Raw genomic sequence first — 27,436 nt, 5'->3', positions numbered from 1 at the left:
AACAGGGGTACTGCTAGATCTATGCTGTAGCCGAAATCTTCTCCGAATACCCAGAAACAAGGGTAAAGTACAATTATTGCTGTGTAAAGTTAAACATAAATCTTTTAATTATATAATTTGATTCTTTATATCTGATAACACCCACTTTATTAAGGTACAGAAGTAAAACAAATGCAACCCTTCTAAATAATCTACATTTTTCTGCCGTCCTCTCCTTAATCAATCAATGTCATGTTTAGGACCCCATCTGTTCACTCATGGACAAGCTTGTGATACATTATTAAGTCCTCACAAGACAGCATCTGCCTAAAACATCACTTGTCCTTCACCTGTATTCCCCAATGAAAAGAAAAATGCACCCACGGGTCACCATCTTCTGTATGTAAGCCCCTATTGAGAATTATTGCTTTTCACAGCTCACCATGCTAATGTATTTTCTCTGACACTAATAGAAATTTTCACAACCAGTCATAGTTTCTTATAAACTGTATAAGTTACTAGTGACATCATTTGTGAGATTACATTTTAACTTATTCTATACAAAATGACTTTATTTTTCTGGTATGAGCTTAAATTGTTAAAATGCAAGACGTGTGATGTTGTATACTCACATCTCCTCTGTCCTTTGAGATCAGTATGAAACCATTATTGTCAACTAGGTAACAGTTAACATCCTTTAAATAAAAGGTTTGTATTAGAAAAGATGATCAAGATTTTGAATTGCAAACTGTTTTTTCTATTTTATCAAAATACCTGTACAAATGTACAAATGAAGCAGGTTTTGACATCAGCATATGGAAATATTTCCCTAAGGAAGTTCTTCAAACTGTGCAGTTATTCTATAAAAATACAAAGATGACTTAGTTAAAAGCTTTACTTACAATGCTTTCACAGCTGAGAGGACAAATACCATCCACATCACTGCACTGCAAAAAGCAAAAACATCCACAGGGGCTTTAGCAAAATAAAAGATTTCTCAGAAGCATATCATTAGATGCATTATACTGAGTGTGCACTACCAAAAAATCCTAACCAGGATGATACATACTTCAGAAAGAATAGATTTGTCGTGTCATCAAACATTTTTAAGGCAACCAGGTAACTTAGTTTTTTAAGTTGAACCAATTTTTTTTAACAATGTACTTATAATGATGAAAGCTGTCCATAAATGAAAACTATTTCTAAAATTATTTATAAATTAAAACTGTCAGTATTATTTGCAGATACTTTAAACACATTATTCTGGATTTCTTTCCTTAATGTCTGCAAGATTGTGGGGTACATAAGATAAAAAAATATGGGAAACACGGCACTATTCAATGAAAACCACCTGCACAGACGAGACACATGTTCAGTGGCGGCTGATGGCTTCTATTTTCGAGGGCGCTCGATGCGAAGTTCGTCACAACATGTATGTAGCCCGTCATGTGTGTGGTTCGTCCTTTTAAAATATGTGTTCGGCGCGTCAAGAGAACCAATGTGCATCACGTGTCTTGTCAAAATAAGTTCCTGCTGCAGATGCGTCTAAAGGGTTTATGATAAAAGAGACGCTCGGGTTTGCCAGATACTCGCACACTGTAAAAAATAAATTGTTGGCTCAATGAATTATTTTTTAGTAACTAGTTCCACAGAAATTTTACGTTCACTCAATTTCTGTCTCCAAAGTGTTACATGGATTGATGTTTTTTAGTTGGCCCAAATTTGACTCAAATATAAAAAAGTATGTTGGCTCAATTAGCTTTATAGTTCATTCAACTAAAATGTTTTAATCAGTTGAATCTTTAAAAACTTACAGCAAAGACTCTGTCAATTAAAATTTAAGTATTCACTCAATGTTTTATGTGTTACTTCAATTAATATTTATTATTTGGGATTTTTTTAATAACATTTTTAAATTATTTTTCAAATAATTTATGCTGGTGTTGTAAACAAAATAATTAACTTCAGTCACATAAAAACAAAAGCTTTTTATTCACTTAGTCACTTATCATACAGACTGAACATACAGAATTAAGTCTTTTTTAAATAGAGGGCATAAAACAGTCCAAAAAGCCTCCAAAGTCAGTCAGAACAGGGCCATTTAGGAGACTTTCCTCAGCCAGTCCAAGCGGAGACTGTCTCGCTATGTATCCTTCTGGTCTGCATCTTACATCATCTCCGCTCTGGTTTGATAAACAGAGGAATATAAACACACACACATACATAAATAAATAACATGTTTAATAAAATAAAGTTTGACGGTGAAAGACTTTATTCCCTAAATAACGTTAATGTTAGGCCAAATTTCCCTCAGACATCACACATAATTAAACACTATTGGGCGGTTTTCTCGGACAGGGCTTTTCACTGACTAAAATAACTTACTGACATCTCTTAACATATGAGTGCTATTGTTTTGTCTCAAAATGCACGCCAGTATTATATTATATAAGGTTTGTTTGTAAAAATGTCCGAATTATAATAAAGACCGAGTTCTAAACTCTGTCCGGTAAACCAACCCTATATCCAGGCTTTTAATCTTAACTAAAATAGCTCCACTTTACTTCGGTCACATAACATAACACACTTCTAATATATCTTTACAAAAGTATAATTACAAAAACGTCGAGTATTTGCCTCTTTGCCAATTAATATATTCTAAAATTAACATTTAATTACAAACACTTACCTGACGTGAACTTGAGGAAACGGCTGACTTGTGTCCTTCCTTGTGTGAAACAGTAAGTGATACAGGTGTTGTTATATGTGCGGATTGATCTCAGATGAAATGCCCTGTAATCCAGATCCTTCCGAGTTAAAACATTTTAAATTCAAAATACACAGACGCACGCGCATACATACATACATACATGCACACGCGCGAGCACGCGCGCACGCACGCACACGGGTACACACACGGGTATATTTAGAAGTTTTAAGATTGTTATGATATTGGGACTATTTCTCCACTCGCACCTTCAGCTCTGAAGTTCAAATTCGCAGGCAGTACGCAGCCCAGTTATAACAAATGTGAAAGATATGAAATATCATTCAACAGCGATATCATTTAAGTGCAATCCTAAAATATGATTTAAAACATACAGGTAAACCTTTTATTATTAAGTATGAGAAATTAAAATGAATTAAATCGCATGTTTAAACGCCACAGATATATCAGAGCCAGCAGTCGATTTCTGATGGGCTTGCCGAGGCGAGGCTGCGCTGGGCGGGGTGTGAGCGCTTAAGTGTCTGTGATTTTCTGGAGCTCATCTGGAGCTCTTCTCCGTCCGAAAGTGTCCGAGCACACTTTTAAATAGACGCTATCTTTATTAACCGACCGCATATTTAAACTTAAATCACATACATTCACGCCTGAACAACTCTTAAAATTACATTTTGTTACCAAATAACAGTAATATTATGAGCATTTTTTGTCAGGAAACATAGCTGTCATAAGTCCACATATTGACCTGATTTGTCTTAATAAGTTCAGTCAATATAGCCATTCTGAATGTTGACTGAATTTGGAAATAACCATTCACCTAATGTTTTAAACACAGATTTATCTAGACTTAAAATAATATGTCTACTCAACTAAGCACAAACAAGAAAATTGGTTTAACTTATATATTTTTGCCCTTCCAACATTTCATTAATTGGATTTTTTACAGTGCATAACCTCATGAGTAATCAGAGTTTACTGTTAAGGGAGTGTCTTGCGTGCATTTTGTGAACGTGAAGCGTCTCTATTACCATAAACGGTTTTGACGCGTGTGCAGCAGGCACTTATTTTGACAAAACACGTCATGCACAGGGTTCACATGACTCAACAAACGCATATTTTGAAAACATAAGCAACACACATGACACTCCGAACACATATTTTGAATTTGCGCCCCTCGGATGAGCAGTCACGAGCCGTCACTGCACATGTATGCAGTTTAGTGCATTGCAATACAGAGCTCAAGCAATGGCAACAACAAAAAAAAAAACTTACATCCGTGTCGTTTGGCTATAGCAGGAGAAAAGGAGAAAATAAAAGATTCAGAAAATGCTTATCCGTATTAGCTCACAAAAAGCAAAGGTTTACACTAAAGAAGCAGTAGGTTTTGTTGTAAATAGCAGTTTAATTCAAAGTATCCTGATAGGTTGCTTGGAGAGATGTGAGCATGTGCAAATCTCCAGTGTTGATCACTATTTACTCATTCATTAGGAAGAAGAGACATCACATCATCACCCAACAGCCTTCAGTACAAAATCACATTATATTACACATACATTAACCAGCATTACTGTTTGTGAGATGCATGTTTAAAACTCACTTGTTTTGTAACAGAAAAGAAAACTCTTTCTAATAGATCCAGAGATGCCTGCATTCCAATAGCTGTCCATGAAACAAACACAGGGAATCAGAAGACATCAAGTATTTACTTTAAACAAGGCATTTTAAAGATAATTTACACAAAAATGTACATTTATGATATTTCAGGCCTGGAAATCACAGTTACTCTGATATTTCAAATGTTTGCACTAAATTAAGAAAAAGACATGTATGTCCACAAGAAGCCTGGACTATATTTGGTGATGTTTTCCAACAAAAACCTTTTACATCCCACAACATAAGCTACAGCAGTGTCATGGTTGGCACAAACATAATATGCTGCAATTACCTAAGCTGTGTCAGCTGGTCTTTTATCTCTTCTGCCCCCTTTTCAATCCATCCATCTCTCTCTCTCTCTCTCTCTTTCTCTCTCTCTCTCTCTCTCTCTCTCACCAAACAGGCAGGCATGAACTGGTCTAATGTCAGTGTTACCCTACTAATGTACACAAACTGGACTTTGAATGCTGCGAAGAAGACTTGTCTTACTCATTTAAAAGGGGACATAGGTGAGAGCCCTAAAAGGTATGTTAAATGTCTCATTTGTAGTCAAGTAGTCTTTCCCACTAACTGGGTTGAAAAAACAGTTGTCATTGTTTGTGATTTTCAATACTTAATACTTCAATGCTTGCATTTTCTCTAATTATTTCCAGTTTAGTTCAGTTTAATTCATCCCATTTGCATTCTTAGCTATAAAAGTATTTAAGTCTTTCTTTTCTTTTTTTCTAGTCTGAAATCGACACAACCTAATTTAGGTTTAGGTAAAAAATTGCTGACTGTTTTTCAGATTTCGTTCAGTTGTATGTATCACACATGGTAAACCACTGTCTGGTCTGCTTTTCACTTAAAAAGCATGCTGCTATTCTCATCGCTGATTTATTACCTAATGGTGTGGACAGTTTAATCCTTGATCATTTTAATGCAAAAAAGTAAGGCCCAGGAGCAAGAGTGCCATATTGTAATGGCATTGAGGTCACTAAATAAAACGTAAAAAGCCCCCCAAATCTGTGCATGCACTATCAGAAAATAAAATTGTCAAAAATGGTCCCTAGCTGTTACTGGGGGGAAAGTACACATGCACCTAAAGAGTTCAAATTAGTACCTTTAAAGGGGCATACTGGTACCAAAGAGTAAATATTTGTACCTCAAAGGTACATACTTGTACCAAATGTATACATATCTGAACCTAAATTGTACATATTAGGATCTTTTTAAAGTGTACTGACAATTTTTTTACATTTTTTTTTTAGCAAAAACTGATGGAAACATACTAAGTAATCTCATAAAGCCTGTATTTTGTGCTCTCTTTGACAAGCAAAGAGCCTTTGGGCAGTTTTGTACAGAGTGCTCTTTTTCTTTTAAGAGGTCCGCTAAGCTTTTAAAACATGCTGATCTGTTCAGCACAGGACATTCACTTTCTTTTAGTAAAACATTTCACCATATGGCTCCTTATAAACTCTTTACTTGAAAATGTTGAATTTGACATTATCACTATTATCATATCATATACAGAATTCCGAGGATTTGCCAGGATGGAAAAGAAAGACACTTATTTACCGAAGACCATTGCCTGCCTGCTAAATGCTTTCCTAGGCACTAGAAGGATGTGTTAATACATCATTTGGGTTACCATGGGCACCAGGATGAACTTTAAAAGTAAGTTTTAGTTTTTAATCAAATTATACCTTGCTGAATACATGACTGACATTTAGCCTAGCCCCATTCATTCCTATGGCTCCAAACAGGGATGAATTTAGAAGCCACCAAACACTTCCACGTTTTCCCTATTTAAAGACTGTTACAAGAGTAGTTACACGAGTAAGTATGGTGGCACAAAATAAAACTTTTCTTTGGAGCCATAGAAATGAATGGGGCTAGGCTAAATGCTAACACATTCAAGAAGCGCTGTACAAAGATTAAAAGTGCACACATTGAAAAAGATAAGTATGTATTAATTCATCCAAGTTGAGGTAAGAACAGTAAAATATTAAAAACGGTGGTGTTTTCCTTTAAATGAACCCTATACTGACTTGTTGGGCTGAAATAGGTGAGCATTTTGACATTTTCTAGGTTAAGGTTGCAATGTGGGACTTTTAGCAGCATCTACCTTTGAGATCCTTTTAAAAGTTACACAATGCACCTTTAATATAAACCCAATGGTTGTGCAGTAACTAAATGTATGCTTATAGTCAACATGATAGTTTAGATTGACTTTGTTTCACTATCGTGACATATCCGGGTGAAACAGCTTCTGAAATGAAAAAAATATGTAGGGCAGGACATAATTTTGTACATTGGGAAGTGACTGCATTGTTGGAAGCTGCCAACAAAATAAGAGGATGATCAACTACAGCGAATCCCAAATAGCCCCGCCCTCGCACCATAACTTGTGACAGGAAGAGAAGTGGTTTCAAGGGGGGGTTGGAGGTTAATTTATTTGGTATTAATTTACAATGCACACATAAATCATTCATAAAAACACGGCAATACTTCATAAACATTTACAATTTCATGGTGACATTTTTTAGCTCTCACTGCTTTCTACAGTAACCTCCTCTGTTTTGCAGTATTATTTCCCACAGGTCTGCTGATCGTTCTACACCTATGTGAAATATCTATGAGCTGCCCATCTGTATGTTCCTGCAATGGGAACCAAACAGACTGTAGTGACCTTAATCAACTCATCTTCACGGACTCCATCATCGATCAGCTTCCATCAGACTCGACCTTCCTAAACCTCTCAAAAAACAACTTCACAACTGTGGAACCTGGATGTTTTTCCAATCTCAGCGGCCTGCTTCATTTAGATCTCTCTAGAAACCTTCTCTCCACCCTTCACGCTTTAAGCTTCTCAAAGCTGAATAACCTAGAAATCCTAGACCTCTCTAAAAACCACCTAAGGATGCTTCCTGTTAACCTGTTTTCTGATCTCAGGAGGCTTGCAGAACTGGTTCTAAAAGATAACAGACTTAAGGAACTGAACCCAGATCAGTTCAAAGGCCTGACTGAGCTGAAACGCTTGGACCTTTCCTTAAACAGCCTCGGTAATCTGCCAACACACCTACTGGATGGACTACATAATCTAGTATGGCTTTCGATTGTTGGCAACAAGCTCACGACTATACAGCGAGACTCACTTGAGCAAACTTCCAGTTTGCAACACCTTCTGCTGGAGGGAAACCCATGGAACTGTAGCTGCAGGTTAATACCACTAAAGCACAAGCTAGAATGGATCTTATATAAAGGTAAGTTTGGGAATTTTATGGGAATATATGGAATACATGGATTAATTTTCATGTAGGTCTCATTTGTCATCCCCATAGGTGGTCATGTGGATTCCATCAACTGCTCCTACCCTACAAACCTCCAAGGGAAGGATCTTCGCAACGTTCCTACCGAAATTTTCAAACAATGTTATTCTCTATATTTTGAAACCATAAATCCATCTGATGCGGGACAAATAGGATCGAACGTGGACTGTATACGCCAGCGCTACCGGCCGGTAAGTGTGCGTCGAGCGTCTGGCACAGTTGTGGTAGCTGGGGTGGTTTGTGGCGTGGTGTGCGTGTTAATGGTAGTATCAGCCACCTATGGGTGTGTCTACGCAATGCTGGCTGCTCACGAACAGCAGCAGCTGAAGCAGGGGAATAGCCAACAGCAGCCGCTGATAGTGGCTAAGGAACCAGATCTGATGAAAGAACTAAAGGAGGACTTGATGCCAAATACTAGAAAGGAAGCAGAAGCACCAGAGTGCGCAGAGTGGATGGCATTTCCACCAGAAGTGTGTGTATAAAACACAAAAGACCGCTGGCATTTTTGGGGGGAAAGACCTTTGATTTATAATGCTTTAACATCTGTGATCATTAAGTCCACTTATAGATCGTATCTAACCAACCGCTATCACTTTGTTTATGTAAATGAGGAAAAGTCATGTCACTCTCCAGTTAAATATGGCGTACCGCAGGGATCAGTTTTAGGCCCTATCCAGTTCTCGTTATAGGTTATCTCTTAACATAACATAAGTTTTCACTGCTATGCTTTGTAACAATCAAACAATTGTGAAAAGCGCTATATAAATAAAATGTAATTGAATATTTAGATTTTTGGATTTGGCAAGGAGAGCTGGTGATCTGATACATTTGATTATGACTTAACGTCAATATTATTTATAAATGCGGTTTGTTTTCAGGCTTTAAATTTGTTTGATGTAGACTTTTGTACCTCATATAATTAAAATGGTGATCTTAAAATGTTTGCATGGTAACATACATTTCCAATTTTAAAAGAAAATGTGCTCATTTATACCAATCTTTGTTCGGAATAACAGGCTGAGAGGGCCATCAATCAGATTTGAGCATATGAACAATAACAGGGTGGGAAGCATTTTTTTACCTCCAGCAAGTGCTGTTCTTTTCCCTTCTGTCACCGTGACGGATGTCACTGCCACGAAAGTGTTCCTCCCTGTTGAAGTAGTCATAAAATATTGTAGCTCATACAACATATTTAAATGGTGGCATTGTCAAAAGTCTATGCATTTAATCCATCTCAAACACTTACAAATATTCAAATGTTTGGAATTGAAAAAAAAAAGTTAAAAAACAGTCTTATTTTGTCATTGTGCACCTTTGTTCACGCCATCTTGAGGGACATAAAAGAAGAATTGACCAGGTTTGTTCTCAGCAGCCAGGCGATACCAGATGGGAAAGTGGTCCACAGTGAAGAGGTTTTCTTTGTCAATGGGGGTCAAGAACTTTCTGTAAGAAAAATCATCAGGAGATAAGTGAAATAAGGGTAAATGTAGAAAGTGGTATGCCATTAAATAGTGTCCACTACATTGGACATATATATGGGTTTACTAATGTGTGCATTTCAATGGAAAAATCGACTCTACTGTGCTCTACTGTTTAAGATAAAAGTTTCACGTTTATTAAATTATTTGGGTATTTTTGATTAATACTATGTGGTGTACTAAGGAGCTTATTTTCCAATAGTTGACTCACTTCCCCACTTGTTTCTCACTTCCTGCATATCTAATGACACGCATCAGACCCGAGCGGGTTCCAAGGAAAGCCGTCTCCATGCCTTCATCTACACTACAGAAAGATGATGGCAAAAAGAAAGACACTTTACAGAAAAATGTCTTTGTACATAACATACAGTACACAGACTAAATTAAGTCTCTTACCCCTGTGCGGAAAGTGTAAGTGCTGTCCAGTAAGCCTCCAGTGGTGCCGTTACCACAGCATCAAACAATGTTTGCTGCAGCAGAATCTCATCACCTGTCACAACAATATCGCAATTTAAAACTTATCGCAATTTAAAACTGTGTAAAGTCTGATATTAAATATGTTCTCATGTTTGTCACACCACAAAAAAATATTAATAACCACCCAGCCAAATTTGAATGACAAAAAACGTCCATTAAATAAAAAAGGTTTTCTCTGCTCTCAAAGGTGGGGACGTGTCTGCTGTCGCTGCTAAAACCACGATCACTCGCTACCATCTCTCTCAACTTTCAAATACTGCTACAACCTGAAAGGATGCTCGAGATTGTACAATACAACAAGTAATGTAAACTTACACTCTAAATCTGGCTCTTTCCCAGTCAGGTATCGGACCACAGCCTGCAGCTGAGTGAGTTTGCGATGGTGTGGGTCAATATCTGTCTCGCAATAAGTCCTGAGTGGGTAAACCAAAGATCCAGTTTATTTTGAATATAAAGAACCTGATGTCCATTTCAGTTTTAATATTCTCACCTTAAATCATCAGTACTCACCATTCATTGGCCAAAGTGAGATCTGGCTGCTGTAGGTCATGAAGGCCTAGAAGATGAAAATATTGATGAAACTACATCAAGGCTAAAGGCAGCTTATGAGTTGTTACAAAAAATGTAAAAGTGTCACTTCTGCAGGTGTAAATTCAAATTTAGTCACTTGCTTCAATGTCTTAGGGGTTGATTTTCATTAAAACGATTTAAATGTTTTTCAAAGTATCCAAAGTGATGTACAAAGTAGACAAATTCAATAAACTAGTGATAAAGTAGTAGCTCAAACAATGTCATTCCAAACCCATAGTTTAAATTATTCTTATAATGGTGTTTTTTTAGCTAAAAAACTATTTTAGGGCCTACAGGGCCAAAAGTGTGCGCACTTGAAGAAAACCCAATTTCTCACATAAGCTATTAATCATATGGTAAACTCACCCTCCTCCACAGAAACATTTCCAAAAAACATGTACTGTCCGTGACCTCTTGTAAGCACCATTCCAAAACTGAAACCACATGTTAAACACAGTACATCATCTGAAGGTCTACGTAAGGTATTGAATTTACTAAAAAAGACTCAAAATGTGTCATTATCACATTTTTAAATTTAATAAATGGGTTGTTTTCAGTCCAGCATTGGGTCAATAAAAGACGAACTCAACCCAGTGGGTTGTAATTGAACCTATGCTGGGTCTTTTTAACCCCAAAAGCTGAATCATTATCATATTTTTATATGTAATAAATGGGTTATTTTTAACCCAACATTGGGTCAATAAAGAGGGAACTCAACCCATTGGGTTGTAATTGAACCCAAAAAGCTGGGTCATTTCAACCCAAAAAGCTGGGATATGATCATATTCTTAAATGTAATAAATGGGTTATTTGAAACCCAGCATTGGGTCAATAAAGGAGGAACTCCACCCATTGGATCATTTCAACCCAAAATGCTGGGTCATTATCATATTTTTAAATGTAATAAATGGGTTATTTTCAACCCAGCATTGGGTCAATAAAGAAGGAACTCAACCCATTGGGTTGTAATTGAACCCAAAAAGCTGGGTCATTTCAACCCAAAAAGCTGGGATATGATCATATTCTTAAATGTAATAAATGGGTTATTTGAAACCCAGCATTGGGTCAATAAAGGAGGAACTCCACCCATTGGATCATTTCAACCCAAAATGCTGGGTCATTATCATATTTTTAAATGTAATAAATGGGTTATTTTCAACCCAGCATTGGGTCAATAAAGAAGGAACTCAACCCATTGGGTTGTAATTGAAACCAAAAAGCTGGGTCGTTTCAACCCATATAGCTGGGATATTATCATATTTTAAAATGTAATAAATGGGTTATTTTCTACACAGCATTGGGTCAATAAAGGAGGAACTCCACCCATTGGATAATTTCAACCCAAAATGCTGGGTCATTATCATATTTTTAAATGTAACAAATGGGTTATTTTCAACCCAGCATTGGGTCAATAAAGAAAGAACTCAACCCACTCGGTTGTAATTGAACTCAAAAAGCTGGGTCGTTTCAACCCATAAAGCTGGGATATTATCATATTTTAAAATGTAATAAATGGGTTATTTTCAACCCAGCATTGGGTCAATAAAGGAGGAACTCATCCCATTGGGTTGTAATTGAACCCAAAAAGTTGGATCATTTCAACCCAAAATGCTGGGTCATTATCATATTTTTAAATGTTATAAATGGGTTATTTTCCACCCAGCATTGGGTCAATAAAGAAGGAACTCATCCCATTGGGTTGTAATTGAACCCAAAAAGTAGAATCATTTCAACCCAAAATGCTGGGTCATTATCATATTTTTAAATGTAATAAATGGGTTGTTATTTTCAACCCAGCATTGGGTCAATAAAGGAGAAACTCATCCCATTGGGTTGTAATTGAACCCAAAAGCTGTGTCGTTTCAACCCAAAAAGCTGGGATATTATCATATTTTTAAATTTAATAAATGGGTTATTTTCAACCCAGCATTGGGTCAATAAAGGACAAACTCAACCCATTGGGTTGTAATTGAACCCCAAAAGCTGGGTCGTTTCAACCCAAAATGCTGGGTCGTTTCAACAAAAAAATGCTGGGTCATTTCAACAAAAATGCTGGGTCGTTTCAACCCAAAATACTGGGTTTGTCCCTTTTTGACCCAATGCTGGAATGAAAATAACCCAGCATTTTTTTTGAGAGTAGAAAGCATCCCATACCTAAAAGGAGTCTCGTTGATAGTTGTGTAGAAATAATCATTTTTTAGGAACAAGGGTCTTTTCTGGAAGGTACAAATAATATAATTTAGTTATTTTTGGATGAAATGTCACTAGGACCAATTATTGTATAAAAACCTCACCTCTTTATCAACAGCTGCCCTCACATCTAAAGTCAAAGTACCGGTTTCTCCTTTCACCATGGCTGTTCTTAGCTGTGAAGACAACAGGACATAATGAAGACTTAAAACAGTGAAAATACCTACAAGATGTGTGTGTTTATGTGTGGACAACTCACACTGTCTTCTTTGTCTTCCCACTCTGCCTCTGACAGATCTACACTGTTGTAGTTCGGCTTAGGCTTTAAAATCTTCTTATCATAGTACTGTCAACAACAACATGGAAGAAGCAAGTGAGATAATTCATAAATATTAGTTTATTGCAGGTCAGTATCTACAGGACAGTGTAGCTTGTGATCAATAAAGTGAGAAGGTTCAGATAGACTCACCAGAGGTCTCAAATCAGGGTGTGCCAAGATGTATCCATTGTTTGTGATGAGGAAGGCATAGCCATGTGTACCAAGCTAAAGAATTAATGAGCATTGTGAGCATTTACTAAATGATGAACAGTGCCTCCAAAATCTTAAATGTGACCCCTATTTGCGAAATCCAATTTAAAGTCTCATAATCTAATGATGGGATTAAGGGCTCCAAAGTTTCATTGCACATTGTCAGTCAATATTAAAAGATATCAAGGATATATTTTCACAGAATGTTACTTTTTTATTATGTGGGATGTAGGAGTAAACTTTAGCTGGGTTTTCACAGACAGGGTCACACTAGAAATTAACTAGGAAATGTTAAATGACAATAGCCATATATAATACCTTATATCGTGGGGCAATTTTCATGACTTCCAGAAGAGGGATATCAGTTCCCACAACTCCTAACAGTATGCCATGAGAAAGTGTTTCTTTCTTCTTACTAAACACTGGCATGGCCACAGACGTCATGAGCAGCAGACTGTGTGCTTTGCTTTTGAACACCTATGGGAGAAATGTAATAACTTAAAGTCCTTACTTCAAAAACATGCCTCTTATTTATCATGACTCAAGGGGTTCCCGATAGACTAACGTCTTAACATGTTTTGTTGGTTATCGTTTACTTGTAAATATAATTTTCACACTGATTTTAATTGGTTGAAAACTTTACCTCATAAGATTGACTTCAGCAGATGAATGACAACAAACAGTAGGGGGAGTCATAATACTAGTATTCTGGCCAGGATGTAGCCTACAACAATATTAATGGACCACAGGCTAAATATCTAAAGTCTTTGTCTTCTATTTAGGCATTTCTATTTGAGCAAGTACTATGGCTTATGACATGAATGTAGTCCAACAGGCTACTGGAGCTATCCTACGGTCTCTAAAACTCATTACCTCTTTAGTGTTAGGAAGCTGTGTAATAAAGGTGATGAATAGAACATAGTTAGCACAAATGACACAACAAGGTAATATACAGCTGGACTGAACCTCGTGAAACATGGTGTAAACGTGGACAAACAAGTTACATGTTCTGATCATTTAAACACATACAAGCCATCAAGAGTCATTGACATTTGTGACACTGGACCACAAATAAGAGTCAATTTTTTGAAAATGAGATTTTTAATCATCTGAAAGCTGAACAAATAAGCTTTCAATTGATGATTGGTTTGTTAGGATAGGACAATATTTCAATATTAAAAATCTGGAATCTGAGGGTGCAAAAAAAAAAACTAAATATTGAGAAAATCGTCTTTAAAGTTGTTCAAATGAAGTCCTTAGCAACACATATTACTAATTATACAATTTACGGTAGAAAATTTACAAAATATCTTTATGGAACATGATCTTTCTATATCCTATACTCTATTTATTTTTGGCATAAAAAATTGATAATTTTTACCCATACATGAATTGTTGGTTATTGCTACAAATATACCTGTGCGACTCATGACTGGTTTTGTGGTCCATGGTCACATTTATGCAGGGTTTCCCGCAGCACTTTTCAGTTCGGGCGGCCCACCTAAGCTGGGATTCCCTACCACCTTAACTAGGTCGTCCAAAAAAAAAATTCCACCAAACGTCACATGGCCGAAATGAGAGAAAGACATGGTCCGTCACTGTCTGGAGGAAAACTAGCCTGTTGATAAAACATTTAATTCATTAATAATCTAGTATGTGTTCATTTTCTGTCATGGTTTCTTCAAAATTTAGTTTTATTTGAGTGTTTTAAATAAAATATTTTTTTTTCATGACGTGTACGCCCTTTTGATTGCCACGCCCCCGGCCCGCCCACCTGCACAACCCTACCACCTTAACTAACAAATTTTCTGCGGGAAACCCTGATATGCATCTGGCAGATGCTTTATTTAAAGTGACTTTATCAGTATGTGTTCCCTGGGATCGAACCCATGACTTCAAGCTGCTAACACAATGCTCTTACAATTTAGCTAAATGTGAAAAAAAACCTTGAAAATCTATTGGCAAGCTATGTGAAATTGACTGAACTTGATTTTAAAGAGCACCTATTGTTTAATTCACTTTTTTACATTTTCTTTGGTGTGTAAGGGTGTATTAGTACTGTACATGTTAACGATATGCAAAAGGTACAAACCACAAAGTAAACGATGACGCAAGTTATCGTCTCCAACGTAAATCTCTTTTCTTGGACTACAACAAACATACGGATTGTAGGGAACAGTTTACTTCCTGAGATTGGTGATGTAGGCGAGACCGACATTATCATAACTCCTCCCACTACGGACTCACAGCCTGTAAGTTAACTCCAGTCAGCATTGTATTGTATGGATACCGACCAAATCTTTCAAACATTGTAAGGAGCGTCACATTTCTGGCTGACGTCAGAGGTATTCAGGCCAATCACAACGTACAGATTAGCTGACCAATCAGGGATTAATCATTCAAATCGATGAGTTTTGTACAAATTCTGTGCGTTTCAGAAAGAGACTGAAATCTGGAACTACAAAAATGTACGGTATGTGGAAAAAAATGTGTTTTTTTAACCCATAACCCACGCAAACACATTGTATTGTACCAAATACACAAAATAACATTGTTTTTAAGCAATGAAATAGGTGCCCTTTAATCTGCACTAACATCTTAAAATCAATATTTTTTTCAGTTTTTTAGCACAATATTATACACATACCACACTGTCCATATACGCCTCAGTCCAGATGATGTCATGGTCATGGTTGATGACCATTGGTCGACTAAGAACATGAAGATACTCCATGACGTTCTCTTGTACATCAGCCAGTGTAGAGACGTGAGTATAATACCCTGCAAATATCAAACACACCATAAGATTTTAAAGACATTTCCCACTGTAATAAAAGTATGTGGGAAAAAAACATGTTCATAATGAAAATTAGACCAGTGAAACAAAGAAAATCAGACAGTGGCTCAGTACTTTAAAGGAATAGTCTACTCTTTTGCCATATTAAACTATGTTATTACCTCAGCCTAGACGAATTAATACATACCTATCTTTTTTCAATGCGTGCACTGTACAGCGCGTTATGAATGTGTTAGCATTTAGCCTAGCCCCATTCATTAAAAAAGTTTTATTTTGTGGCACTACTACTAGTTATACTTACTAGTATAACTCCTTATGTAACAGTCTTTAAATAGGAAAAACACCGAAGTGTTTGGTGGCTTCCCTGTTTGGTACCATAGGAATGAATGGGTCTAGGCTAAATGCTAACACATTCACGACGCGCTGTACAGTGCACGCATTGAAAAAAGATAGGTGTGTATTAATTCGTCTAAGTTGAGGTAATAACATAGTTTAATATGGCAAAAGGGTAGACTATTCCTTTAAAACTGTTATCTGTAAATTTTCAACAAGCAAATAAATATTTTTATTTAATATTTCCTTATATTACCCTGAACTACAACAATAAGCTCATAATAATGATTTAAATTTAGAGCTGCCAGGTCCAATTTTGCAGGTAATGTCAGTTTGAGATAATTTCACTTAAACCCATGTAAAAAATAAAAAATAAGAAGGTACAGTGATGGTAATAGAGAAGAAGATGTTGTGCAACATTGTAACTTAATTGTAAATGTCAATCAAAATAATTGATAAGAGTCCACAATTGTATAGGAAATACACACCCTTATTGTTGCAGGCAATCCATTTGGTGTTTTCTGAGAAGGTCATATCTCTGCCAATAAGATAAGTAAAAACGCGAACCTGTAAAGAACCAACACAACACCATTTATGTTTAGTTGCTGTAATTGGATCACTATTACTAAGAAAATGGCAGATTGTACATATGAGATAGTATAATAATAAAGCAGCATTTTTATTAGTGGTCTGAGATTTCTGAATATTTTATATATCTTTCACAAACACAAATATCAAGCAAAATGTGCAATAAATCTGTATAGTAGTAAGTAATGTAAGTAACTCTCCATTAAATTTACAAAGCGGGCAGATTGTGTGTTACCTTCCTGTCAGGCCAGTTGAACTCTTCAAACACAGATTGGAAATCCTCCATGGCTCCATCTGTGATCAACATAATTGCTTGGTTGCATAGACTGCCCTGACCATTTGCTCTGGCCTACAGGAGACAGGAAAAGAAACAGATGAAGCATGCTGACCTCTGGCACTGTACGCATACGTTGAATATGTATGTGAATCCGATTGAACCAATTTTGGGAATGATACTACTAACGTCAGCAAGGATGCGGAAAGACTCCTTCATGGCTTTTTTGACTGTTGCTTCTCCCTTTACTTGAAGTTCTTCTATAAGCAGTTTGAAATGCTGAAAACAAAATAAGAGTAGGGTGAAACATTTCAAACAACAATGAAATCAAATGTGATGTATTGTAACAGCAAAAATGGGAAAAATATTAGATAAGGTTGATGATGTCTAAGCAACTAGGATCTTCTCATGTTGCAGTCATCCAGGGTATTTCTTAAAGGATGTGTATCAGCAGCTCGAGCAGATGTTGGGTGAATTAGACCTTCAATATCATTATCAGCTCAGCTGATGCATCAGCATTTTAAGCCCCGGTCCATGGGTGAGGAAGCCTGTCCAGTAGGCTAGTACATGCTTTATATTTTTTAAATCCAAGTCAAGCAGATGGGTCAACAAGAAACTCAGGTTTTTTTTAACTCGCATATGAGTGACACAAAATAAAAATATTTGCAACGTACAATGGGTTCACTATCCGATCGCGCTGTAATTCCGTATCTGACTGTAATTCCAGAGATTAGAGTACGTCCTACTTGCTCTCTGATATATAACAAACAAATAAGCATATCAGATCACTCACCCACTAGGTTATCACATGACTAAAAGCAACAACAGAAACAACGGAAAAAGCTAAGTTTGGGTAAACATACCTAGCGTCACATACCTACGACACGGCCAATCTGGGATCAATTCCCTTTAAGGCAGTTTTTTTATATAAACTTTAACCAAGGGACCACCGTTACAACTGCCTTGTAAACGTGAGCTGTGTGATCTTTTGGTGTTTGAAAAAAATAAAACCCATGAAATTATATTCATATGACATGCTGGAAGGCACACCGCGGACTTTGTGACCTAAAGAGTAGTCTTCTTTTCCTTTGCGACAGTGCTGCGGCGCTTGTGGCCTCTAGGGGCGCTAGACGTGAAAAATACATGTCTAGCACCCCCTAGTGGTCGAAAGTTCCGCGGTGTGCCTTTAAATAGGGAAAACATGGAAGTGTTTGGTGGCTTCTAAATTCATCCCTGTTTGGATCCTAAGAAATGAATGGGGCTATGCTATATGCTAACACATTCATGATGCGCTGTACAAAGATTAAGTGCATGCATTGAAAAAGATAGGCATGTATTAATTTGTCTAAGTTAAGGTAAGAACATAGTAAAATATTAAAAAACTGTGGTGTTTTCCTTTAAACCAAGTTTTGGGAGCAAAATAAATAATCAGTTGTGCAATTAATTTGCAATTAGCAACAGTTAGAATAATGTGAAAAAATAAATATATTAGTTTTAAAATAACTGTGTATGAGGTTTACATGAGTGCATATGGGGGTATGGCAGTGAACAGGTATCTTGCTGTGGTAATTGGAGTCATTGGCTTAGTTCCTCAGGATCAGGTAAAGTGGATAATTGACTTACCTCGCGATTGTCCAAGTCTGCTTGCACCAAGGTTCCTTTAAAACAGGGCTCCACATAGCGGACATAATCGGTGTACTATGGAGATGACATATAATGACAGAATCTTATTTTAATATGAATAATAACAAAAGTGATGACATGAAAACCAAAAGATGCTCTTACTGCAATAATATTGACAAAGTCATTTTCGCCAAGAGTGTCCAGGATAGTGTTAATGGTGTGTTTGGCAATGGTCATTTTCAGACCCTTCATACTGCCACTGACATCAACCACGATGACGATATCTTTAGGAGAAGTGGCAGCCTGGATATACCTACAACAGAAGAAGAGGGAAAGGCTAAGTTAAATCCATTCATAGAAATGCGTACAATTGAGTACAATAAAAATAAACTGCTAGCTACAAATGTTAAATGCTTGTTAAATTTCAATGGACACAGGTGTCATGTCTTAGACCAGGGGTTTTCAAGCTGGATAAGGTGGGTCACAAAAAGTCACTTCAAGTCACTAAAAATGCTGGGTTATTTATTTTCAAACCAGTGTTGGGACAAAAAGGGACAAACCCAGCCGTTGTGCTAAGTTAACCCAGAAAATGTTTAAGACCTAGCATTTTGGGTTAAAACAACCCAGCATAGGTACATTTTTATCCAGATTTATAAAAAATGTTACTGCCAAATAAGCAGTCGCGTATGTAGGCTCCATCAGTCCTACTAACCTGGCGGATGAGCTGCTAACCACTTAAGAATGAGATTAAAGTATTTTAGTGGGATCAGGGCCTAACTGGCTGTGCTACCACAAGCAGACATTTGGGTGGCATCCACACAGATAATCCTGCATTGCACATTGCATCAGGGACTTTGTTGAGTATACACAGAGATGGGACCAAGTCACACATGTGCAAGTCTCAAGTAAGTCTCAAGTCTGAACCTTCAAGTCTCGAGTAAGTCCCAAGTATTTTTTTTCTTGGGCAAGTCAAGTCAAGTCGAGTCACAGGCTATGTCAAGTCAAGTCAAGTCTTGTAGTAGGTCAAGTCAAGTCCAAGTCAAGTCACCTTATTATTGTAATTTTACCTGCAGAATCTGATCTTAATAAAGATATATAGAATATAAAGATATAAAGAAATACTCATGTTCAGTAAAATACATCATGGAATCAAACAAAATTGTAATCTCTTCGCGCGCCTACATTTGAAATAACGAACTTGAGCGTGCAAAAGACGCGATATGTAAACCGGTCCTAACATTCTAGAATCCAGTAATTTTTCTCTCTGTGTGTGTGTGTGTGTGTGTGTGTGTGTTCGGTGGCAAACATAGAAAAAGTAGCCAAGTCTTGTACCGCTCAGATCAAGGGAAGTATTTAAAAAAAAATCTAACTTATTTTGCCCACATTTGTCTCCAACACGGTATGAGGAGGGTTAATGGCTACTTTAGTTATTATTACATTAGCTAACTACCAACTAACCAGATATTAACAAATTGACAAGCACTTGCTGGGCAGAATGGCTCTTCAAATGACGGACGAAATTGGAGGTTGTCGTCTGGCTGCCCGTGATTTTAATGTTGCATGTCTTGCAACGCACTGTTCGTCTTTTGTCATCTTGTTAAAGCCGAAAGCGATGACCCTCGCTACCCCTCCGGCTGACATGTTGATATCTGTTCTAAGTGGGCGTGGTGTGCGTAAGGTACGAGAGGGCATGACTGATGATAGTGTCGTGATTCAGTCATGACAATGCCATTCTCAGCCTGTGCTCCAACTGGGTCAACTTTATTTTTTTAAATAGTTTATATATTTTATATTCAAACTGAAAACATGATGTGATTAACACTCAAGTCATTCAAGTCATCATGTCTCAAGTCAAGTCAAGTCCCGAGTCTTTAACTTCCAAGTCCGAGTCAAGTCTCAAGTATTTTATTGTTTGTCAAGTCAAGTCACAAGTCACAAAAATAGCGACTCAAGTCGACTTGAGTCCAAGTCACCAAGTCACAAGTCCCCATGTCTGAGTATACATCTATGCAAAAATCCACTATACACTTATCTTCATACAATGTCATACCAAAATCAGCTATTTATTAGGGAAATGCTGCAGAAAAGTTACATTAATGACCGACTGAATGTACATTATCTGTGTACTTCATGTATCTGAATAACTATTCCTGTTCAAGTGAAAAAAGCTTGTTGGTCTCACCAGTTTCTGTTTCTGCAGTCGAAAGAAACAACACCATTTGAATCAGGGGTCCATTTTATTCCTAAGTGATAAAAGACAAAAGCAAAACTGATTTTTTGTTAACATTTCACACGAATTTTTTAAGATGCCAAAAAATTGTTGGTGTCCCCAGAGTACGTATGTGAAGTTTTAGTTTAAAATACCATATAGATCATTTATTATAACATGTTAAAATTACCACTTTTTAGGTGTGAGCACAGGAGGAGGTGTGTCCTGTTAAATGCAAATGAGCTGATCTCTGCCCTAATATATTTTTTTACATGCTTACAAAAATGGTTCAAGAAAACTAAGTTACTGGGTTGTTCTTTTTCACATTTTCTAGGTTAAAGAAGCTTTGGGGACCCAATTATAGCACTTAAACATGGAACAAGTGAGATTTTCATGATATATGTCCTCTTTAAATGAAGAATGAGACTCTAACAATGTAGTCTAGCTGTAGTTTACATTGAGGTTGCAGAAACAAGCAACGGACAGCTATGCTAAATGATAAAAGCAAAATGTGATCATGCCTGGATAAAGTCTGAAGAACCCTGCCGAGCTGCCGAAATATTGCCACGTGAGGGTTGGATCCTTCTGAAAGTTACTTATGAACACATCATTTAAGGCTTCGGACATATACACTCCATTAAGAATCTCTGGATCTGGAATAAGTAGAAATGAAAGAAAATGCGTCATTAAAATGTATGTGTTCAATAATGATGAATGATGAATACATCTTAAATGTTCATAATCTATCAAAATTGCATACATGACATTAGTTTTTGAACTTTGATCAAGATTCAAAACAACAGAAAGTTACATTGTAATAACAGTGGATAAATAAGTAAGGAAAAACTGACGACGAGCCATTCAATTATAAGAAAATAATGCACACCCAAGGTGGTAATGTGGCATTATTTTCAAATAATTCAAAGGACCGGAGTTAATCATTCCACTTATACCACGGTTACCATAAACATTGCTCTGGTGCTATTTTAAGACATTTGACAGGTTAGGCGTGCAGTTATCGAAAAAAATCAACACCCATGTAACGTTTCTCAACCAATCAGAATAAAACATTCAACGGAGCCGTTGTATAAGTTGCAATAATCATGGAGATTCTCTTTTAAAACAGTTGTAGATGATAGGTTTGTAAATTATAGATGAATATCACCCAAACAGCTTTTGTATGGTGTATTTCATTGCAATCATACCTTTGTTGTAGACATTGGTTGGAACCTGGATGGCGCTCATTAAAGTGTTAACGGGAAGCTTGTTGAAATGCTCATTCTCCTCTAGTGGAAATTCACCTCCAAGCTCGATGAAATTTCCCTCTTCGTCCATAGTATTCACCAATAACGAATTGTAATAGTCAAACTGACAAAAGCATATAGCACAAAAAAACTTACCATACAATATTTTCAGACAATGCAGTGTAAATAATATGTAACCATGGACCATAAAACCAGTCATAAGTCGCTTGGGTATATTTGTAGCAATAGCCAACAATGCATTGTATGGGTCAAAAACAAAATTAGTCCAAAAATCAGATATACAAAGATCATGTTCCATGAAGATATATATACCGCAAAAATATCATTAGTAATATGCATTGCTTGGGACTTTATTTAGACAACTTATTGTTAAGATTTTCTCAATGCACTCTCATATTTTAGATTTTCAAATAATTGTATCTCACCCAAATATTGTCCTATTCTAAAATTGACCTATATAGCTTTGTGGTCCAGGGTCACATTTCAGCTAGGTTAAACGTACCATATCCAGTCAGGTCAAAACAATACATATTGTGTTTAAGACAAAGTACAATTGTATGATACAACACATTTGTTTACCCATATATATATACACACACTTGTGACAGTAATTCATATGACCTCCAGTGAGCAAGTGAAAGGTGACTATGGTAACAAGGACAAAATGTGTTTTAGTTTGTTACCTTTAATGATGCATTGAACTCATGATACAAATCGGCATCCTCAGCTGTGTCTGCAAGCCTCTGAGGACAAAGAAAAAACAATATACTTAAAATTTTAATAGCGTATGCAAAGTAAATACTATGTAAAATACAGTACGTATATATTTCATATTGACCTTAACAGATTTCATCTTGCTTCCCAGCATTCTCTCGATTTCATCGGAAAATTCCAGGACCAGCCGTGCTCCATCCAACTCCTCGATTTTAATGATGGGCTCGACATCTTTAAGTTTCTGGATAAACCAAGAGGATTTTTTCAGCATTTGGCATTTTTAAGAGCAGTTTTACAGCACAAGCATTGTTATTTGTAAAAATATATGAGAAGTTTTCCTAGCAGAACATGATGATATGTATGTGCATGTTTACCTTTTGTAATAGAGCAGCTCCAGAATATTTTGACGCAATGGCATTTATTTGCTCTGAAAGAGTATTGGCCCATTTTTGAACCCTGAAATACAAACAATCTGCCTGAAAAGTTATGTAGTCGCTACTAAATTTAGAGGGTAGCTGTGCAAATGACAAACAATGTAAATCAACTGTACTAAAAATGACAGTGGCGGCTCGTGACTGCTCATCCGAGGGGCGCAAATTCAAAATATGTGTTTGGCGTGTCATGTGTGTTGCTTGAATTTTTTTAAATATGTGTTTGTTGCGGCATGTGGACCATGTGCATCACATGTTTTGTCAAAATAAGTGCCTGCTGCACATGCTTCAAAACCGTTTATAATAAAAGAGACGCTCACGTTCACAAAATACATGCAAGACACTCCCTTAACATCAAACTCTGATTACGGATGAGATTATGCGAGTATCTGGCAAACGCGAGCGTCTCTTTTATCATAAACCCTTTAGACGCATCTGAAGCAGGCACTTATTTTATTGATCTCTAAACATTAATATTGGATTAAAAAAAGAGCAAATTCTGCATTGAAACACAGTCCAAGCACAGCCAAAACATAAGTGACTGTAGATTTAGCAAACAAATGGTCTATAGTAAAACTTTACTGTAATCCTCTATGTGAAAAAGTGAAAAATAAAGCATTTTGGTTAGTCAATGTAAATTTCAGACAAGACAACTCTCTTTTGAAAGTCTCTTGTCAGCACTTTTGATGCAAGGAGAAGTGACCTCTCCATTAGGTTGTCAGTGTGAGAGAGTCTTGGATCCCGAGGAAGCCTAAGGAATTAGGTTAATAGCTTGGCAACATTGCGGATTATAACACAATTACAAGTGGTTAGGGAAGGTAAATATATAAGGAATCGAAATCAATTCTTAATTTAATTAGTAATGTAAAATAAAACAAACGATACACATACTAAAGAACAATACTAAAGGAATAAAACATGTACCATATATACCCAAGTAAGATATTGTACACGCTTGAAATATGTTTGTTGTTACATGGTGAACTAGGCCACAGTACGTGACATAACTGTAAAATTATAATGCATGTGAATAATGTTGATGACACTCGGGGGAAGGCTCACAGGCTCTCATACAGTATGAAGTTCCTGTCCGCACATGGCTAACACCCTGTATGACCATCTGTGAGCTAGCTTGTGTTTCTGGCTGTTATCCAGAGGGCATTATCAGAGGTATCAGTTCATCTGCTTAAACAGTGGCTCCTCAAGCCAGGACATTAACCTTATAGTTTAAAGTGTTTCTTTGGAAATGACACAGCTTTAGGGTTTTGTATGGGCCAATCAGAATCCAGCATCATTATGACTCACTTTTTTTTTTAAACACCACGACCTACATTTCAAATTTGATAATGAGGAAATTATGCATATTTCTATTCACTATAATAATGTTGGAAAAACCAAATACATCCACAAAATGTGTCTCCACCTTAATTTTTTTTACTGGCGCTTATGTCGAGAAGTGTCCGCCATCTGCTATGAACGACTTCCAAGTCCCGAGTGAAATACATTTTACACCTCAACAAACTCTGTTGATCAGGGATTTACTAAAAATGATCACACAACTCTCCAAAGCAATTTCTCTCCTTGCCTCATTTGAAATTCTAATAGGCATGGACTTCAGCAAAGTGCAAATTATTTCCCAAAAGATATCCAAGGCAGTAACCAAACCGCTGGCTAAATACATCATAAAAACTGTAAAGCAGTTACACCATGGAAACAACATTAATATTTTATCAAAAGTTTATAGTTTGTTTTCATGGTTTAGTGGTTGTTAACAAATTTTATCTATGCGGGGATGTTTTAACCCAAAGTTCAGTTTTTTAACCCATTGTTGGGTCAACTATAAATATTTTCTGGGTTCATTTAACCCAGTGGATTGAGTTTGTACCTTTTGACCCAATGCTGGATTGAAAAAATAGGTAACACTTTACAAAAAGGTTCATTAGTTAACATTAGTTAACTACATTGGTTAACATGAACTAATAATGAACTGCACATATACAGCATTTATAAATATTTGTTAATGTTCATTTTAAAAATTACTAATACTTTATTAAAATCTTGTTAATGCACTGTGAACTAACATGAACAAACAATTAAAAGCTTTATTTCTATTAATTAACTTCAACAAAGATTAATTAATACTGTTAATGTATTGATCATGGTTTGTTCATGCTAGTTGATACATTAACTAATGTTAACTAATGAACCTTATTGTAAAGTGTTACCGAAAAAAAACCAAACAAATTTTAGAGTAAAACAAATTGCACACTGAAAACTATTTAAAAGCCTATTTTCTTTTAGTGCATATTTTTGTTATACATTTTTAAAGGGATAGTTCACCAAAAAAAAAGAAAAAAAAAGGAAAACTCATTTACTCACTTATGTGTTATTACAAACCTGTATAAATTTCTTTGTTCTGATGAACACGGAGTACGATATTTTGAGGAATGTTTGTAACCAAACCGTTCACGAGCCCCATTCATTCCATAGTATTCTTTATTCCTACTATAGAAGTGTATGGTGCTTCTGATTGGTTTGGTTACCAACATTCCTGAAAATATCTTTATTCTTGTTCATCAGAACAAAAAAAAATTATTTAGGTCTGTAACAACATGAAAGTGAAAAAAAGATGACAGAATAAATTTTTGTGTGAACTATCCCTTTAATTAACAGTATCTACTACAAATCTGTTATTGTTATACCGTTGTACTGTTGTTCAAAAATCATCAAGTATGTGGGGGATTTAGGCTAAACATTCAAAGGTGAATCTTACGTTTCAGGTGGAATCCTCATTTGAGCATTGGTAGAGATACAGAGCCAGCCTACATAGACCATGAGGAATATAACCCAAGAAAATCTTCGGCAACACATGATGCTGATGACCATCCTTAAATGCCACATCGGTACTATCAAGAGTCCGTGTCCACTACTCCAATATTCCTACTAAAAATATATCCCGACTGCCATTTGCATATTTCCTCATGCTGTCTTAAATCGCTTCATATTCCTCCCTGGACCACTCAGAGGTCCACATCAACTGTATAGATTAAACATCCCAAAGTGTCCAGAAGGCCTGGTTATCCACATCAGAAGAGTCATGTTCTTCTAGGTCATCCAAAAACTTTCCCTGGACAAAGTAAACTAATCAATGCTCATCATATTCTGGCTGAAACAGATAATCCAAGTAATCCAATAAATTTTCTGATCGTGTCTTCTTTCTTCTTCTTTTTATATCCAATCCAATCAATATGTTATGATCTACTTCATTAACTTCTGATAGATGCTCTGAAAAATTTGTGGTTTTATGAAGTAATCCCTAAAATAAACACTTATTCAATCTACACAAATAGGAAACCCTGATCAGTGTAGAGTCACAACAACTGTGTCCCGCAGTTGAGTTTCACTAACAGAGCCCAATCCTCCATCACCCAATTTACACTGTAATCCAGTTGGATTACACTCTCCACTCATGGTGGGTTCACAGGCACGGGGAGAGGAAATGGGAGGGCATAATGGTGAGGAAAGCAGCAGATTGGGCAGATAAGAGGATTTGTAGTGATTTCAGGAGTTTGGCATGCCCTGCGTTCATCCAATCGGTGCAAGTTAACAGGGGGTTTGCTTCTGCTTGTAGGACGAGGCCATCTAGTGGAGACACGGTTGTCTTTGATTTCATGTAAAAATGTTGCTATTGCCTGACAGACACTGGGTTATAACAAATCGTGAATTGTATGTATTTACCTTTAAAGGCGGAGTCCACGATGTTTGAAAAACGGTTTGGAAAAGGAGACGGGCCGACTACCAAAACACACTTATAGCCAATCAAATCAAATCAAATGCCGGGTTGCGTATGTGTGGGGCGGGTCTATCAACAGAAGGTCCAGATTCTATTGGGGTAGGGGCGTGTTTGTTTAGGCGATTTCAAATATCAACACTGGCTTTCAAACATCATGGACTCCGCCTTTAACCAGCTTACAGTCATACCGACTCCACGCGGTGTTGAAGCTATTAGCTATTTAGCTTGAAAAAGCGAGTGAAAACATGAAATGTTTTTAATATGCGAGTGAGGAAAATGGTCGTATTTTTGATTAATTAAATGTCAAATATATAAGAAATTCCACTGTGAACGGCATCTCTCTAATACAAAACAATAAATAACAAAGAAATTTAACTTGTTTCCCCAAACAAAACGACATTTTCAGATTATGCTTCTGACCCTTCACTGGCATCTGACGTAATAAAAACGTCAGTGCCCTTAAATGCACATCCGTGTTTGGGGCGCTGGCATTTGTT

The 27,436-nt window shown here is 36.6% G+C and overlaps 2 protein-coding genes across 2 annotated transcripts in view; one reads left to right on the top strand and one right to left on the bottom strand.

The window, feature by feature from the left end:
* The window catches only part of cacna2d4b (calcium channel, voltage-dependent, alpha 2/delta subunit 4b), a 31,262-nt gene extending 4,577 nt beyond the window's left edge, over window positions 1-26,685 (bottom strand). Inside the window, exons 1-29 of the mRNA XM_073813309.1 lie at window positions 25,920-26,685; window positions 23,090-23,171; window positions 22,840-22,956; window positions 22,685-22,744; window positions 21,942-22,104; window positions 21,258-21,389; window positions 20,710-20,770; window positions 18,690-18,840; window positions 18,528-18,602; window positions 17,094-17,183; window positions 16,866-16,979; window positions 16,531-16,609; window positions 15,560-15,693; window positions 13,231-13,389; window positions 12,853-12,927; window positions 12,643-12,729; window positions 12,488-12,559; window positions 12,348-12,409; window positions 10,560-10,627; window positions 10,134-10,179; window positions 9,939-10,036; window positions 9,543-9,636; window positions 9,358-9,450; window positions 8,981-9,111; window positions 8,750-8,818; window positions 4,302-4,363; window positions 3,977-3,991; window positions 882-926; window positions 612-674 (exon numbers count right to left, since the gene is read on the bottom strand). Of these exons, the coding sequence (XP_073669410.1) occupies window positions 612-674; window positions 882-926; window positions 3,977-3,991; window positions 4,302-4,363; window positions 8,750-8,818; window positions 8,981-9,111; window positions 9,358-9,450; window positions 9,543-9,636; window positions 9,939-10,036; window positions 10,134-10,179; window positions 10,560-10,627; window positions 12,348-12,409; window positions 12,488-12,559; window positions 12,643-12,729; window positions 12,853-12,927; window positions 13,231-13,389; window positions 15,560-15,693; window positions 16,531-16,609; window positions 16,866-16,979; window positions 17,094-17,183; window positions 18,528-18,602; window positions 18,690-18,840; window positions 20,710-20,770; window positions 21,258-21,389; window positions 21,942-22,104; window positions 22,685-22,744; window positions 22,840-22,956; window positions 23,090-23,171; window positions 25,920-26,047 (2,625 nt within the window). The 5' untranslated portion in view covers window positions 26,048-26,685. The remainder of the gene's footprint in view (window positions 1-611; window positions 675-881; window positions 927-3,976; window positions 3,992-4,301; window positions 4,364-8,749; window positions 8,819-8,980; window positions 9,112-9,357; window positions 9,451-9,542; window positions 9,637-9,938; window positions 10,037-10,133; window positions 10,180-10,559; window positions 10,628-12,347; window positions 12,410-12,487; window positions 12,560-12,642; window positions 12,730-12,852; window positions 12,928-13,230; window positions 13,390-15,559; window positions 15,694-16,530; window positions 16,610-16,865; window positions 16,980-17,093; window positions 17,184-18,527; window positions 18,603-18,689; window positions 18,841-20,709; window positions 20,771-21,257; window positions 21,390-21,941; window positions 22,105-22,684; window positions 22,745-22,839; window positions 22,957-23,089; window positions 23,172-25,919) is intronic.
* lrtm2b (leucine-rich repeats and transmembrane domains 2b) lies at window positions 6,694-8,701 on the top strand. Its single transcript, XM_065291829.2, has 2 exons — window positions 6,694-7,602; window positions 7,681-8,701. The coding sequence occupies exons 1-2, from the start codon at window positions 6,975-6,977 to the stop codon at window positions 8,148-8,150; spliced, it is 1,098 nt and encodes a 365-aa protein (XP_065147901.2). The 5' UTR covers window positions 6,694-6,974; the 3' UTR covers window positions 8,151-8,701.
* Window positions 26,686-27,436: the final 751 nt, after the last annotated feature.

Source organism: Paramisgurnus dabryanus, chromosome 23 (genome assembly GCF_030506205.2).
Source record: "Paramisgurnus dabryanus chromosome 23, PD_genome_1.1, whole genome shotgun sequence".
In the NCBI taxonomy this organism is placed as follows: Eukaryota; Metazoa; Chordata; class Actinopteri; order Cypriniformes; family Cobitidae; genus Paramisgurnus; species Paramisgurnus dabryanus.
The sequence above is the reverse complement of the archived record's forward strand: the minus strand, read 5'-3'. Positions and strand labels throughout refer to the sequence as shown.

Bases quoted from the DNA above. Each gene is read 5' to 3' on its own strand.
- lrtm2b (XM_065291829.2), top strand. From the start codon at position 6,975: ATGAGCTGCCCATCTGTATGTTCCTGCAATGGGAACCAAACAGACTGT. The intron at 7,603-7,680 runs GTAAGTTTGGGA...TCATCCCCATAG, and splicing joins AGAATGGATCTTATATAAAG to GTGGTCATGTGGATTCCATC.